General features: G+C 38.1%; 2 protein-coding genes across 5 annotated transcripts; one reads left to right on the forward strand and one right to left on the reverse strand.

Annotated features, from left to right (window-relative positions):
* The first annotated feature begins 3,491 nt into the window (after window positions 1-3,491).
* Window positions 3,492-8,332, forward strand: LOC113289932 (phytochrome E-like). 3 transcript variants are annotated; one of them, XM_026539364.1, is made up of 5 exons: window positions 4,040-4,146; window positions 4,602-5,994; window positions 6,304-7,105; window positions 7,220-7,519; window positions 7,791-8,332. In XM_026539364.1, exons 1-5 carry the CDS (start codon window positions 4,087-4,089, stop codon window positions 8,017-8,019), a joined length of 2,784 nt encoding a protein of 927 aa, XP_026395149.1. In that variant the 5' UTR covers window positions 4,040-4,086; the 3' UTR covers window positions 8,020-8,332. The 3 variants fall into 3 exon arrangements, with proteins under 3 accessions (XP_026395147.1, XP_026395148.1, XP_026395149.1); XM_026539362.1 differs by having other exon boundaries at window positions 3,492-5,994; XM_026539363.1 differs by having other exon boundaries at window positions 3,492-5,994; window positions 7,223-7,519.
* LOC113289933 (protein MEI2-like 2) lies at window positions 8,253-15,376 on the reverse strand. Of its 2 annotated transcripts, none has more exons than XM_026539366.1 (13): window positions 14,906-15,376; window positions 13,886-14,011; window positions 13,650-13,787; window positions 13,085-13,554; window positions 12,014-12,172; window positions 11,798-11,914; window positions 11,513-11,664; window positions 11,050-11,135; window positions 10,003-10,921; window positions 9,802-9,886; window positions 9,645-9,713; window positions 9,362-9,541; window positions 8,253-8,913 (listed from the first exon to the last, which is right to left on the reverse strand). In XM_026539366.1, exons 2-13 carry the CDS (start codon window positions 13,926-13,928, stop codon window positions 8,806-8,808), a joined length of 2,526 nt encoding a protein of 841 aa, XP_026395151.1. In that variant the 5' UTR covers window positions 13,929-14,011; window positions 14,906-15,376; the 3' UTR covers window positions 8,253-8,805. The 2 variants fall into 2 exon arrangements, with proteins under 2 accessions (XP_026395151.1, XP_026395150.1); XM_026539365.1 differs by having other exon boundaries at window positions 13,650-13,793.
* Window positions 15,377-16,058: the final 682 nt, after the last annotated feature.

Raw genomic sequence — 16,058 nt, forward strand, 5'->3', positions numbered from 1 at the left:
TTGTGACTTTTACGGTAAAGTCTGAACCCCAAACCTATAAGGAAGCTATGACTTCTCCGGAAGCTCCCTTCTGGGAAGAAGCTTCGATTAATGAGTGGGATTCCATTTAACAAAACAGAAACTTGGGAGCTTGTAGACTTACCTCCTGGTAGTAAAACCATAGTTCGCAAATGGGTCTTCAAAAGGAAGCTTAGAACAGATGGAACTATAGAAAAATACAAAGCTAGGTTGGTAGCTAAGGGATATAGACAACAGGAAGGATTAGATTTCTTTGATACTTTTTCACCGGTCACAAGAATCACTTCTATTAGGATGCTGATTGCGATTGCTTCTATTTATGATTTGCATATACATCAGATGGATGTTAAAACTGCATTTTTATATGGTGAATTGAATGAAGAAATTTATAAGGACCAACTTGAAGGTTTTGTTGTGAAAGCTTTTGAAGACAAAGTATGCAAATCGAACAAATCTCTGTATGGTTTAAAACAAGCACCTAAACAGTGGCACGAATAATTTGATCATGTAATGGTATCTAATGGCTTCAAGATTAATGAATCTGATAAATGTGTTTACATTAAATTTGTGGATAATTCTCATGTTATTGTGTGCCTGTATGTTGATGATATGCTCATATTAGGCAATAACCTTGATATTATTAATACCACTAAAAGCATGCTTAACGAAAATTTTGACATGAAAGACTTAGGCCCTGCTGATGTAATCTTACGGATGAAAATTAGAAAGACGTATGACGGATATAGTCTTAGTCAATCTCATTATGCTGAAACTGTACTTAAGAGATTTAATCATGAAAATGCTAAACATGTATCTACTCCTTATGATCCAAATTGTAACTTGAAAAAGAACAAGGGTGAGGGAATTTCTCAACTTGAGTATTCTCGCATTATTGGTAGTTTTATGTATTTGATGAACTGCAAAGACCTGGCATTGCCTACACTGTGAGTAGATCAAGAAGGTACACTTGGAACCCTGGGTGGGATCACTGGAATGCTCTCTACAGAGTTCTACGGTACCTGAGAGGAACTTCAAACTATTTCTTAAGTTTTGGGAAGTATCCTGCTGTGCTAGAAGGGTATTGTGATGCTAACTGGATATCAGACTCAGATGAGTGCAAATCCACTAGTGGGTACATTGTCACACTTGGAGGTGCGTCTGTGCCATGGAAGTCTTCCAAACAGACATGTATAGATCGATCCACTATGGAGTCTGAGTTTATAGCCTTGGAGAAAGATGGAGAGGAAGCTGAATGGATACGAGGTTTCAACTCTGGCCCAAGCCCGTGTCTTCGATCGCAATCCACTGTGACTGTCAAGCTGCTATTGGTTGCGCAAGGAATAATGTATACAAAGGAAAGTCTATACATCTACAAAGAAGACACAAGACAGTGAAACAACTACTCTCTACTGGTATCATCTCTATAGACTTTGTGAGGTCTAAAGAGAATATTGCAGATCCTTTGACGAAAGGTTTATCTAGAGAGGTTGTTAGATCCACATCGAGGGGGATGGGACTTAAGATTATTGAATAATTCACCATGAAGGATACTCAACCTTGTGAATGGATCTCCAAGATCAAGGTTCAATGAGACAACTAATTTATGGTGATATCGAGACAACACTATCTTTGTCCCTCCCTATGATGTCACTGTGTGATAGTGCTACCTACATGAATTAGGATGATCTGTTGAGATTTAATGATTTCCATGGCTTTGTTTAAAGCGCGGTGTAGCAGGACACTCTTAATGGACTCACCTATGTGGATGTTGGAAGTGGGGCCGCTTCCTATGATAATCTGAGTTTATTCTCTAGAGACATTCATTAAGTCCGGGATTTAGCCCACGGCCAAAACGGGCACAACGGCAAGAGCTTGGCAGCTTTCTTTTAAGACATCAAGTGTGGTTGTTATTTCTGAATTGCATTCACTGTTTACGGTTCAAGACATTGTGTCACCGTTACAACAAGCAGTTCCGGTAACCTCTCACTAAGTTAAGGTTCAATCTCTAGGACACCTTAGCCTAATTTTGATGTATTCTGTTTTCTCGTATTTTTTCGACATGTTTTTTGTTTTATCATTCATGTGGGAGATTGTTAGAAAAAACGGGTTTTGATTTTAAAAACCAAATATGCACGGACTATGATTTGATCCCTAGACCTATTGCACACTAGTTATTTTTTTCATTTGAATAGATAAAACAATAGTCCCACATAGACTAAAATCTAAAGAGTTTTAGACTTAAATACAATAAAAATGGCTAAAGGGCCTGGCCCTTTGGGTCAACACACTTTTGTCTGAGGGAGAAGACCTAGACTAGGGCAAGGTTTCCTTTCCCGTACGTGCGGTGCTTCGCACCGAAGCACGCACGCCGCCGTCCGTTCGGGCGGGTCGGGTTCAGGTTCAGGTTCAGGTGTGGGTTCATTAGATCCTATCTTTTTGCTGAAACTTTTGGTACGTGTTTTCCACACATGTAAAAGAATCTTACTCCTTGTTTGTACGTGTTTGGCTTGGATTCTATGTGTCTCGCATGCTTTTGACTGACTGACAAAAGAAAAATCAAAAGTTGTTTTCTGCATAAGTTGTTTTCTGCACCTGACAAAAGCTTTGAGTCTTTCTTTGTATTGTTTTCTATGCCTTTGTCTATCATGCGTGGGAATCTTTTATGGTTAGTAACGGGTTATTTTTTGATTGCCAATAAAAGGAATTTTAAGCTTAGTTTTGAGATACACAGTAGAGAAGAAATACCTTCTTCCTCTCTTATTCTTCTCTGCTACTATTTTGTTTCTCTGTAACTATTTTCACTTCTTCATACATCTCTGCCAAGCTCTTAGAGTACTGTCTTTGTATACTACATAGAGGAGTACTATCAGTAGTTGTATCCTGGAGGTGACTCGCCAACTGCTATAGCATCTCTCTACAAGAGGAGTAGCAGGCGATATTTCTTTTAGGTCAGTGTATTTCATACGTGCCTCTACTAATTCCTGCTACAGTTATCAGTGCATCTCCCGGAACATCAATCAAGCGTCGGTTTAAGCTAAGTATTTTTTTCCAGTTAATTACGATTGTTGTTACTATCTCCAACAGTTTTTTCATCATACTGCTCTCTTGTTTTTGCTGCAGTTTCAATTATCAGTTCGATTCTCGTGACTCGCCTGGGTCTAATCTGACTTCATATTTTGAGTCTTATGACTCATCTCACAAAAATAATTTGTTCCCATGAGTCGGGAAATTTTTTATTATCTGATTTAGATGGGTCCTGGTAATAAGCCCTGGTAATATTCTTATTCTGGGATGGGTGAAGGCTTATTTTTGCAAATGATCTTTACTAAAACTGAGCAGCAATAGTTTGAATGTTGTAATTCATGGGTTATTGACGTGACTTTGACCCGTTGGTCAAAGTGATTAAGTTCATCTTCACCCAATATTTGAAAGCCAGGTTAAAGAGTTCAGACAATCAGAACTGACTCTTTTTCTGAGACTGGTTTTACCCGAAATTACGCAGACGGACAAGACCGTACAGTACAAAAGAAAATAATAAGAACACGGAATCAGAGAAAGGGAGGAGGGTTTATCTGGGGTTTTTAAAAGAAGAGTTTTAAGTGGTGATGCTGTTTTGAATGCCAGCTTTATAGTTATTGTTTTTACACTTTTGTAGTCGGTGAAACAAAAAACTGGTTTCTTTTTTTTTTGTTTTGGTTCTCCTGGGTATCTCAGATTCAGACAACACAGATTTTCGTTTTTATTTCCATAGTCTACTCTTACATAAATAAATACTACACAGTTTTCAGTAATACTCATTTCACACTCTTATTAAATAATCTCATCTTCCTGGTTTAAGTTTCATCCTCTCTCTTTCTCGTTTTGTAGGTTCAGAATTTATTTTGTTTTTGATTTGGTTGATTAGAGATATGTACAGACAGAAAGGAACTTCCTGAAGAAACCCACCTACACCTGCGTTTTGATTTTGTGAGAAAAAAAAACAGAAAATGGATTCAAATAGCAGGGGAACCAAAACAAAGAAGAATTCTCCTTCTACATCATCAACAAACAATAAGAAGAACAAAGCAAATGATCAGTATAACGAAGATGCTAATCTTCTTGCTGATTTTGAATCAAGTAGTAAATCAGGTACATCTTTTAACTATCCAGAATTAATTCATTCTGCTAAAATACCAGTACCTGAACAACAAATTTCTGCTTATCTTACTAAAATTCAAAGAGGTGGCTTTATTCAGTCTTTTGGTTGTATGATTACCATTGAGGAACCTTCTTTTAGAATCATTGCTTACAGCGAGAACACCATCCGGATTTTGAATATTTTAAACGATCGTACCAATGACTCAGAATATCAAATTCTTCTAGGCTTAGATGCTCGAACATTTTTCACACATTCCTCTGGAGACTCTCTCACAAAAGCCACGGCTTCTTTGGATATTTCTTTGTCGAACCCTGTATTAGTCCATTCAGTAAGCACCCAGTCACCTTTTTATGCCATACTACACAGAAATGATGTTGGAACTGTTATTGATTTCGAACCAGTTTTATCCGGTGATCCTGCATTTTCTGTTGCTGGTTCCATGCAGTCACAGAGATTCGCTGTTCAAGCAATTTCCAGGTTGCAGTCAGTTCCAGGTGGAGATATTGGTGTCGCTTGTGATACCTTAGTTGAAGATGTTCGGGTGCTCACTGGATATGACAGGGTGATGGTTTACAAATTCTATGAAGATGAACATGGTGAGGTTATTTCGGAGATAAGGAGGTCTGATTTGGAGCCTTATTTAGGATTGCATTATCCTGCAACAGATATCCCTCAAGCTGCTCGATTTCTGTTCCAACAAAACCGAGTTAGGATGATATATGATTGTCATTCAGATCCTGTTCCAATTATTCAAAGCCAAGAACTAAAGCAACCGTTGTTGTTAGTGAATTCAACCCTTCGATCACCCCATGCTTGTCATACACAGTATATGGCCAATATGGGTTCAATTGCTTCCCTTGTTATGGCAATTCTTATTAATGAGAATGGGTCGTTAAAGCTTTGGGGTTTAGTTGCTTGTCACCATTGTTCACCACGTTACGTTCCTTTTCCCCTGCGTTACGCTTGTGAATTCCTCATTCAAGCATTTGGATTACATTTGCATAGAGAACTTATATTGGTGTCACAACTGGAGGAGAAAAAAACTCTCAAAACGCAGACCTTGTTGTGTGATATGCTCCTTAGGGATGTCCCGTTTGGGATTGTAACTAAGTCTCCAAATATTATGGACCTGGTGAAGTGTGATGGAGCTGCATTGTATTATGATGGAAAATGTCAATTGTTGGGTGTTACTCCAAATGAAAAACAGATACAAGATATTGCAGATTGGTTGCTTACTTATGATAGTGAATCAACAGGATTTACTACCGATAGTTTAGTTGATGCTGGGTACCCTGGTGCAGAGTTGCTCCTTGATGTGGTTTGTGGCATGGCCACTGTAAGAATTAATTCGACGGATTTCTTATTCTGGTTTCGATCTCGCACTGAAAAGGTAGTTAAATGGGGAGGAGCTAAGCATCATCTTGAGGATAAAGATAATGATGGAAAAATGCACCCTAGGTCATCGTTTAAGGCTTTCCTTGAGGAAGTAAAATATAGAAGTTTGCCATGGGAACTTTTGGAAATGAATGCTATCCATTCTCTACAACTGATCATGCGAGGTCAAAGTGGTACTGGTATGTCAATTGAGCGGCAACTGATGACTGAAAGGGTGGATGAACTCAGATCCGTGGCATCCAAGATGGTCAACCTGATCGAGACAGCAATTGTCCCAGTTATTGCTGTAGACTCTGATGGCAACGTCAATGGTTGGAACACCAAAGTTGCTGAATTAACAGGGTTACCAGATAATGGAGCTTTGGGTAAATCCCTAATTAATGAGCTTGTCCATGAAGAATCCCGTGAGACTGTTGATAATCATCTCTCGCGAGCTCTGCAAGGTAAGCACTCTTTAAAAAATTTCAAAATGGCAACGTTAGTTCATAAAGGTTCCAATTTCCAACTCGTGTTCAAGTTTCGACATGATTTTTACCCATTTGGATATATCAATCCGGTGTCACTATTTCTCATTGCGTCGTCAAAAGTAAGAATTAGGGGTTTCCTTCTAAATGTAAAAATGAAAACTGGTATTTAGTATTCAACTGGTTCTCATGTTCAGATTCCACTCAACTTATTTCATAAATGTTTTCTACGTTTCTCTCTAGCTGTAGAATTTCTAACATCATTGTTCCTTGATTTTATTTCTCCAGGAGAGGAGAGTAAAAATGTTCAGATAAAACTAAGAACTTTTGGGTCACAGCAGCAAAATGAGGCTGTATATATAGTTGCAAACGCATGCACCACTAAGAACTGCACAGGCAATGTCATTGGTGTATCCTTCATGGGTCAAGATGTCACGAAAGAGAAAGCTCTCATGGATAAATTTATTCGATTGCAAGGAGATTACAAAGCTATCATACAAAGTCTTGATCCGCTGATTCCACCAATATTTGCTTCAGATGAGAATGCATGTTGCTGTGAGTGGAACACAGCAATGGAAAAGCTAACAGGTTGGACGAAGGGAGAAGCTATTGGTAAAATACTTGCTGGTGAAATATTTGGGAAGTTGTGCCAGCTGAAAGATCAAGGTGCTATCACTGAGTTTATGATTCTCCTGTATCAGGCAATTTGCAGTCACGTTACCTTGAAATTTCCATTCGCTTTTTTTGATAAACGAGGGAAATACTGTAAGTTTGTGCTAACAGCGAATAAGAGGGTTGATATGGAAGGGAATATCATTGGATGTTTTTGCTTCCTGCAAATGGCAGTCCCAAATCTAATACAAGACGTGCAAAACCAGCAAGAGAGGAAGTGTCTTGCGAGACTTAAGGAGTTGGCGTACATTCAAGAAGAGACAAAAGCGCCTTTGGGTGGAGTTCGTTTTGCCCACAGACTCCTGGAGTCTAGTTCTCTATCAGATCAAATGAAGCGTCTTTTGAAGACCAGTGATGCATGTGAGAAGCAGATGGTAAAGATCATTGAGGATTGCAGTTTAGAAAGTATTGAGAAAAGGTAAGTCTTCTTCGAGATTCTATGTCTGGTTAGCATTTGTATGGGATCTCATTGTTTAAATTTTGGTTTACCTTTTTGTAACACTAAACCCAGAATTCTCCTTACTCGTACTAGCAGGTCTATGGAGCTACATAAGGACTGGTTTTCACTTGGAATTGCTATGGATGCAATTATTAGTCAAGTAATGATTTTGTTGACAGAAAAGAAATTGCAGCTCAATTATGAAATCTCAGAGAAAACCAAAGTACTATCCATATACGGTGATCAAATTAGACTCCAACAACTTCTAACAGCTTTTCTGCTACATTTAGTACACCATGCACCATCATCCCCTGAGGGTTGGGTAAATATTGAAGTTGAACTCAACTCTGTTTTATATCAGGATTCAGGACCAGTTTTGCAGCTACAATTCAGGTATATGATTGTGACAAACTTTATTATGTATGGCAACAATGATTTTCTAACGTTCTTCTGGATGTCTTTCTGAAGATCTGTTTAACCACTTCTCCGACTACTAATTTTTGGGTACCGTCTTTGTTGAGATTTGTGCGTATAAGAGAAAATGAAGTGAAATGACAACTTAATTTGAGCATACGATACTTCTTGATGATTGTTAAAATATCACAAACCATTGTGTATGTAGATTGGCTGATTGTTAAAATATCACAAACTATTGTGCATGTAGATTGGCTCATCCCGGAGAAGGACTACCTCCTGAACTCGTACAAGATATGGTCAGCGGAGGAACACTGTGGTCTTCACCTGAAGGTGTAGGGTTAAGCTTGTCAAGGAAGCTTCTGAGGATGATGAATGGTCAGATTCGTTACATCAGGGAACCGACGAAATGTTTCTTCCTCATTCATATCAAGTTTCCAACTACTTGGGAAACATGTTTGCAATCAAATGATGTGTAGTCAGCCAATGGTTTAATTTTGCAATAAGATGTGTAGGTTCGTGTCTGGTGGCCCGGGGAATGCAATTGCAGATTTCATCAGTTGTAGAAACAAAAGGTTCTCCAGCATACACTGGTGACTGCTCAGATGGCTCACCAAATGTTATACTAGATATTTTTTGGATTTTCTTTTCATGTAACAAGAGAAGTGATAGTCAGGCTCCCAAATATTTGTACATTTACTTCACAGCAAGATAAAACAAAAAAGATAGTCGTATATACTCTTTCGTTCATGAAAAAGGATGAAATTACAAAAGCATCGTCAGTTATGTTCACTCTATACATTTTTTTGGTAAGCCAACTTTTGAATCATCCTGTAAGATTTTAGACTACCCATACATACAAATGTATCATCCCCATATATAAACATGTATTCGTATTTGCAGTAACCGGTTCAACCCCTCCTTTTACCAAAAACCAAAAAGGATAACTTGAGACAGAAATCACACTGATGACAACTGTACTTACACAGCATCAGCAATGACATATTTGCTTCCCTTTCTTCTCTATTTCCAAGTTCCCATTTCTGCACATAAACAAAAAACAAAAAATCCTCCTTTTCGCTTGCTGAGGACAGGACAACTTATAATACAGACTTCCCACACTTCTTTTTTCTTCTTTCTCTTTTTGGATTCTCCCTACCCAATTTGCACAGTTGTATTTACGAAACAATTAGCAATAAATAAGTTACTTGTATCAGAACTTCGTCATGTTTTGACGACGATGTTTTGACAAACGGTTAACTCTTCTAGTTCTCACCCAAAGTAGGGCTATCCAGAGAATCTCCAGAGTATGAGCCATCTGGTTGGCGCACACATATATTCAAATTGTTGGAAGGGAACCCTTCTGGGATGATCTGTAAGCATCAAAAAGATCAATCAGTTCTATAGTTTGGCTAGAATCGAACATAAGAAAAAAGAAAAGACTTTCATGAAACTCTTAGCAATCATCTCGCTGGAAGCATAGATGGTTCATAAATCGGTTAGAGAAACAAGATAGTACCAATATCTTTAACGTTAAGGGGCACAAATGGACCCAAAATGACTCTTTTGAGCCATCTTCATGTTATACATGGCCCAAAACACACTCTAATCCCTGTATTCCAATTGTATCTTTCTAGGCAAAGAAGCTTTAAAACACACAATAAATGAACAAGTATGCAGTGCATAGAGCTCGAGAATTATAAACAGATGCTTCTAATGGCACGGCATCTCAACAGGAACTTTTCATCCTTTAGTGTATAAGCTAGAGCATTCCCGTGACAGAAAAAAAATTAATAATCTAAAATCAATGATGTTACTTACTTGATCACCACTTCCGGTACCCTCGGAGTGAAAGAGAATTGGACGACATCGCTTATCTTCATTCATCAAACTAGAGTTCTGGAAGTGGGTAACTAGGGCTGCCTTTCCCTGAATTCGAGCATATGCCAAAGAAGCAACTTTTTCACTATTGAACTTCTCCCATTTCTTCCCATTGAATGCCTGCAGAAAGTAAAGTATGCAGTAAAGAAATGGCATCTGGAATTCAGAATCTTTTGCTTTGGTAATAAACAATAAAACTATATTCAAGGTGCTGCAACTGAACCTGATAGAAAGGAATAATGTGTGACGGAGAACCCATGTTAATGAACGCATAACCCACGTTGCATTTGTTCTGCAATCAGATACAGCCATGACCATGAATAACAATTCGAATAGAGGACAATGCTGAGAATCCTGCAAAATATGCCAAAGAATATTACCTTAAAGTCGATTGGCAAGTACAGAAAATCGTAAGTACCCTTGTGATATTCATCAATGGCAGAAAGCAGCATCTTCGAAGTGTACCTGAAAAGAAAGAAAAATTAAGCAACCAAAATTAGTAACTTAAGCTTTACCTCTGACTGCAATAGCTAAAAGGATCAAAATCCATAAAAAAAACAACAACTAAACATTAGACGTACTTATTTGGTATATTTTTTATCATTAGTGTAGTACGTTTATCCTCCCCGCTAATAATCTTATCCAGGTCAAGCTGGTATAGTCTCTTGCTGTCGATCTGAGTGCCACTGCTTTCAACTCTTCGACTACGTCCACGATCTGCCAGGCCCTCGAAGCTGCTGGCTCCCAACCCAGGATAAGGATTTACACCAAGGAACATAGGACTTGGCCTCGGGGAGGACATCATTCTCATATTTGGCGAGCCATTTTCAGACATATTTCTAGATAGAGCACCAACATTCATCATGAAGTGCCCTTCATTGTGGCTTAATCCCATGCCCCCATAAGATATTTGGTTCATGAAGGATGTATCTGGTGACTCCGGAAGAAACCCTAAGCGCCTCTCAAAAGGAACACCAGTCGGGGCAGATCCAACATGGTGGTGGTGCTGCGACGAACCAAGCAAAGATGTATGCCGGTTGGAGTAAGGAAATCCCTGTCCCTGTACACTGGATGTATATGGACGGCCAGAAGGTTGAGCCTGCCACGCAGAGGATTTAGGGGCTTGTTCTGAGTAGGGAGTTGGACTTCCCCAAAGAAATTGAGGTCCGGATAAAGTCCCAACGCCTGAAGTATTTGAAGTAGATGGACCGACAGAAGAAACTGTTCTTGGACTCGCACTCAAATTTTGATCAGGGAATGAATGAGAATGATGATAACTAGCAGCATGCGGTGAACTTGTGTTGGAAAATATGCTATTACCCCTTCCATGATCCTTGCCGATGGGTGCAATCTTCACAGAGTTCGATACATGGTGAGGCAGAAGTGAAGCTAATCCAGACAAATGGCCATTTATAGGACTCATATTCCCCAAACCAGGAGACTGACTTAGAGATTGTAAGGGACTGTGATCCACAGGGCTACTAATTTGTGCCCAACTCCCTGTGACAAAATTCCAAACCAGGCGGAGCAAGTGAGAGAAATTGCATTTACAACAGTTCGACGACATAAGAAACCAAGCATAGAAGGCAAAGCTAACAAGTATTTTAGTGCATCTACAGATTGGTTACCCGGAGGAGAACTAGCTACAGGCGAACCCACTCGAAAACTTCTGGTTTCATCTTGTTCCAGCTCTTGAGTCAGTTGCTGCAGCAAGCTACAATAAAAGGAATAGTCAATCAATATCATAACAAATTGTTCAAAGAGAAAATTCAAGAACATGAATGGCTAGTCATTACACAATCCTGAGAATCACTCAGATGTGCGTGAGCCAAAACAATTTTAATCTATCTAAGCATTTGCAATATGCACTTCAAGATAATGCTGGAAAGCTATGAACGTCACTCTTTCAAAATATTAGAACCATGAATAAACATAGGATCAATCAAACACATTGCATTAACAAATATAAAAAGAAACTAAGGAAGACCCGGCAAAACTGACAGTCTATGGGCGTCGAGTCGTAGTGCATAAGATACCAAATACAAGCCTTCTATAACTGCAGAAGGGAAGAAGTAAAGAGTTAATACACACTTTCTACGAGCTCCACCAGGACGGCTAGGTTCAAGTTTAATGCGTTTTCCGGCAATGTCGCTCCTATTTAATGACCTAAGAGCTGCTTCTGCGGCTCTTACATCATAAAACTCAATGAATTTATGGTGCCTCTTATGCGGCGTCTCCCTGATCTGGATTTTGCTCAATAAACGATTGTCAGAAAGTACAAATGTTCACCGTGATCATAAAGAAGAGATACCATTAAGGCAGAAAAACTGTTTTTAAAAAAAAAAAATATTTTAAGGAAGCAAATAGAGTTTGCACCTCTTTGACTTCCCCATACGCCCCAAATATTTGTCGGAGGTCATCATTTGAAACAGAGGGATCCAGGTTAAAGACTACAAGAGTTCCTTGATTCATATCCTTATCCGAAGGGTTATCCTGGGTAGAGGAAAAACAAAACGAAGCATATAAGACAGGCTTGATGTTAAACTAACAGCACATAACACGGTGGTATGAGGATCAGAGTTAATCTTTAACCTTCGGAATTGAAAAGTGAATGTCGAGTTTTCTTCGCCTTAGGGGTTTATTCTGTAATGCTCGCATAGCTGTTCGAGCAGCCCTGATGTCGTAGTAAGATATCATCACAAAGCCCCTATGTTTGCAAGCAGTGTAAAGAGTCCTAATGTCACCATATTGCTGCACAGGAAAACATTCACCAAATGAGCAGGTCTGACAATAATATAACATAATATAATTACAGGTTCTCCTGTTTCCTTTTAAATTATAAAATCATGACAAAATTATAAAAATGACGAAGACTCATCAATGATGGAATCACTAATAACACATGCACCTTCGAAAAGCATCAGTGTCCATATTAATATTGGTCGAAGACTGTAAGAATGTAAGAATAAGAATATGAACGTGTTTAGAGAGACAAAATAGTCCATTAGAAACTGGGGGATCTATAAAATCTAGCAGCCATTACATTCAAAATAGAACTTATGGACCATCATTCGGCAGAGTGAAACAACAGAGAGAGTTCTGAACATGTGTAAACGAACTTTTTCAGGCTATCCAAATTGTTCCAACACATCTGCAGTTAGCATCAGACAGACCGGGGTTGTATTTTTTTTTCTTAAAACAAAGGATGAGGAGAAAATCAAAAGAAGTAGATAACTGTAAAATACGCCCACCAGAAAGATCCATGGTTGCAATTAACTAATCACAATACATATCAAGCAAATTCTCAAGCAAGAGAACTCGTAGAAAAATAAGAGTGATTAGAACATAAAGAAATTTCACCTGTTCATGATAGACATTGTTTCAGTGATTTTGAAAAATGAAATGAAGGGTGTAGGCTATCTCATATTCAAATCTCAAAATAAATTCATTGAGCTTGTGGCAATAAGTGTAAAGGGGGTTGGGGGCAAAAAAACTTCACTCTTTTATACTTGTTGGCTTATAATATAAAATTCTGGTAAGTAATGAAAAATGGCAGTCTCCATTCTTGACATCCATGGTAGTTGACAAGAGTAAGCCAGCTGTAAGAGGCTGGACACAAAGGCAAAACTACCAGAATAAATGAGAAATGAGGTATCATTTTACCTCAAAGAGAGTTCGCAGCTCCGAGTCCTCAACATTACTATTAATGTTACGCACAAATAATGTTCTAGATGGATGCTCCCCAAATGGATGTTCCCCAGCAACTGCTCCCACACCATTTGCAAACCCATATTGGGTGGCCCCATTTCCACCAGTGCCGTCACCTATGTTTACATTTGACATACCCATGCTCAAGCCATCTGTAGGATCAAAGTCCAATTCCATACCCCCTCCACTACCGAAAAAGTCGGACTCATCCAGCTCCTCCAATTGATTAGGCAAACCAGTTAGGTCAAAATCATCCATTATACCAGCTAAAAGATCATCCTCGTCATCAGGAAGCAAACTACCAATCGCATGCAGAGCCAGATCATCATGCGGATCATTAGCCTCTACATCTCGATGGAGTTTATCTAAACTAGGTGATGCATCGTCAACAGATTGACCATCATATGCCGAAACCCCAAAGTTCACTGTCGGTTAAAAAATAAGAAACAAGTTTGGTAAAAATCAGTCCCATTGACAGGAGCAGGCAATGTAAATTATAGGATGAACAACTGATGCATACACTTCTCATGGGGAAGAACAGGCAATGAGCTCGAAAACAGGCTTGCGTCACTGGATGCATGATATGCATCTGACACCAATGGAATCCTCCATGCACCATTTCCCTCTTGCTTACGAGTATTTGTAAACGGAATCTTGCCTGTACCTTTCAACAGGTGATAAGCATGATCGTCAATGTATATCTGGGAACCAATTTATGCATAAGGCCCCGAATTATTAGAGCAAAAAAAGGAATACCTTCAAAGCGACTTGAGAATGAACCATTTGAAAACTGCTCCATGGTATCAGTTTTAGCTACTGGGAAGCGAACGAAAAAGAACCAAGGATCATGAAGTTCTCAAATCTGTGGCTATCTTAGAATATCTGCAAAGGTTAAACACGCCAATTTCAGCATAATTGGCAGTTGTAATGGAAGTATGGAACTGGTTACAAACAGATTGTAAAGGTTGCAGTACAACAACCTTTGTAAAAGGATAAAACAGATTATACTGGTAAACTTGGTAAAAGCACAAACAAGCTAATTACAAGGACATCATTTCAAAGAGAATTTCTAGATCAATTTCCAATCTAAGAAGACTGAAAAATTAAGGATTAATATGAACTTAAAACTTTTTCTTCCAACTATTAGAACTTTGTCTCTTATAAATATAGCTTAATTTCTGGTCTCAATCGCAAGCTATGCTTGTTTTGGAACGCTAGAAAAAGATTGATATTGATTTTCTTGTTCCCTAAAAAGAAAACAGTAGAAGCCTACAAGTATTGGCACCAATCAAATAAGTCTAGGAAATTATGATCATACTTTAAAAGGTCAACCTACTTAGCAAAATCCACATAACTGAGTGTGAACCATACTCAATTTGGGGAATCATACTTGATGTTACAGAGCACTGAGTTGAACTAAATTTTGCAGCTTTCACACACAAAAATCCTAACTAGGATCGAAATAAGTTGAAGTTGTTTAGAGGCTAGAAATCCCCAAACCCCGATCATCATCATCATCAATTTTTCAAAGTCAACTATAAAATTAAGGTGCATGCAATCAACAAAATCATCAAACTCAAATTGAAGCAAACTTAAACATTTTATTATATCAAAAAAATAAAAAAAGATCACTTTTTTACATGCTAAAAAACAAAAACAATCAAACCCACAAAAAAAAAACTAAAATAATCATACTAACAAAAATTCCCTTTACAAAAAAACAAAGAAGAACAGGAAGAGATACAGATGATCACATCATCTTTTATTTTTACTCACCCTCACAAATAGTTTCAGCAACAGTACTGAAGAAGAAGATCAAAAAAAAAAAAGAGGGGAAAAACCTAAAAAAGAAAGTGAATAGAGAGAAAAGCCCTAATAAATAAAAACAGTTGAATGAAGTCCTTGTTTACAGGTGGTAGGTGAAGAGAATGAAGGAGAAGAAGAAGAAGGAGAAGAAAGGATCTATGAAAAGATTCCTAAAACTACTAAAATAAAAGAGGGAGAATGAGTTACGTAATAAGATAGATTTTGGTTTCTTCTACTCCTCTACTTCCTTTTCTGTCGCCGGAAATAGAGAGAATTTTCTGATTGGATGAGAGAGAGTTAAGTTAAAAGAGCAAGAAAATGATTGTGTGTGTGTGCAGACACTCTCTCTGTACTGTACAGACAAACTCAAAGCAGTTTATAGAAAAACACATTAAGCTCCACTTTTGAGGAAGATTCTGCTCTATTTCAATCTTATTTGGCGTCCGGTTTAGTCGCAGCTCCATATCTATCTTATATGGCTGACAAGTCGATACAAATGGATAGAGCTGAGGAGTAAGTATTTGCCACTAATTATAGAGGCGATGATTATTTAGTGGATGAATGGATAATTATCTTACCTTTAAGCAGATGCAGGATATAATTGGAAATGGATTAAAAACTCACAGATATGGTAAGTAAATCCTATTACTATTTTTTGTTTAGTACATCTACAATAATGTGTGTCCGGTTGTTAGGAATTAGGACCACCTATACAATTATCTGTTCCAGTATCTATCCCACGGAATCTAAGTTGCACGGCTCTGAGTTACTCGATGATAAAGACTACAACAATTCTAGCCAGGTTCCCTCAAAACTATAAAAGTCCCAGAATTCGTGAGATGTTTGGTAATTCACTTAAAAAATTTCGGATTCATAGAGTTCCATTGTTTTAAAGTCCATGGGATGTATGACATTACTCTCATAATCTTAAAATTGTATATATATATATATATATATATATATATATATATATATGAGATTTTAGGATTAAAAAAGTAGGTACATAAATCCTATGATAAGTTTTCGGGTAAATTTTATGGGAGAGGGATCAGATTCCATATGGAGGATTTGTTGGAAAAGTAATTCCCGTAGGAAACATGATTCCAGGGGATTGGGGCAACCA

The sequence above is a fragment of the Papaver somniferum genome, chromosome 6 (assembly GCF_003573695.1).
Source record: "Papaver somniferum cultivar HN1 chromosome 6, ASM357369v1, whole genome shotgun sequence".
In the NCBI taxonomy this organism is placed as follows: domain Eukaryota; kingdom Viridiplantae; phylum Streptophyta; class Magnoliopsida; order Ranunculales; family Papaveraceae; genus Papaver; species Papaver somniferum.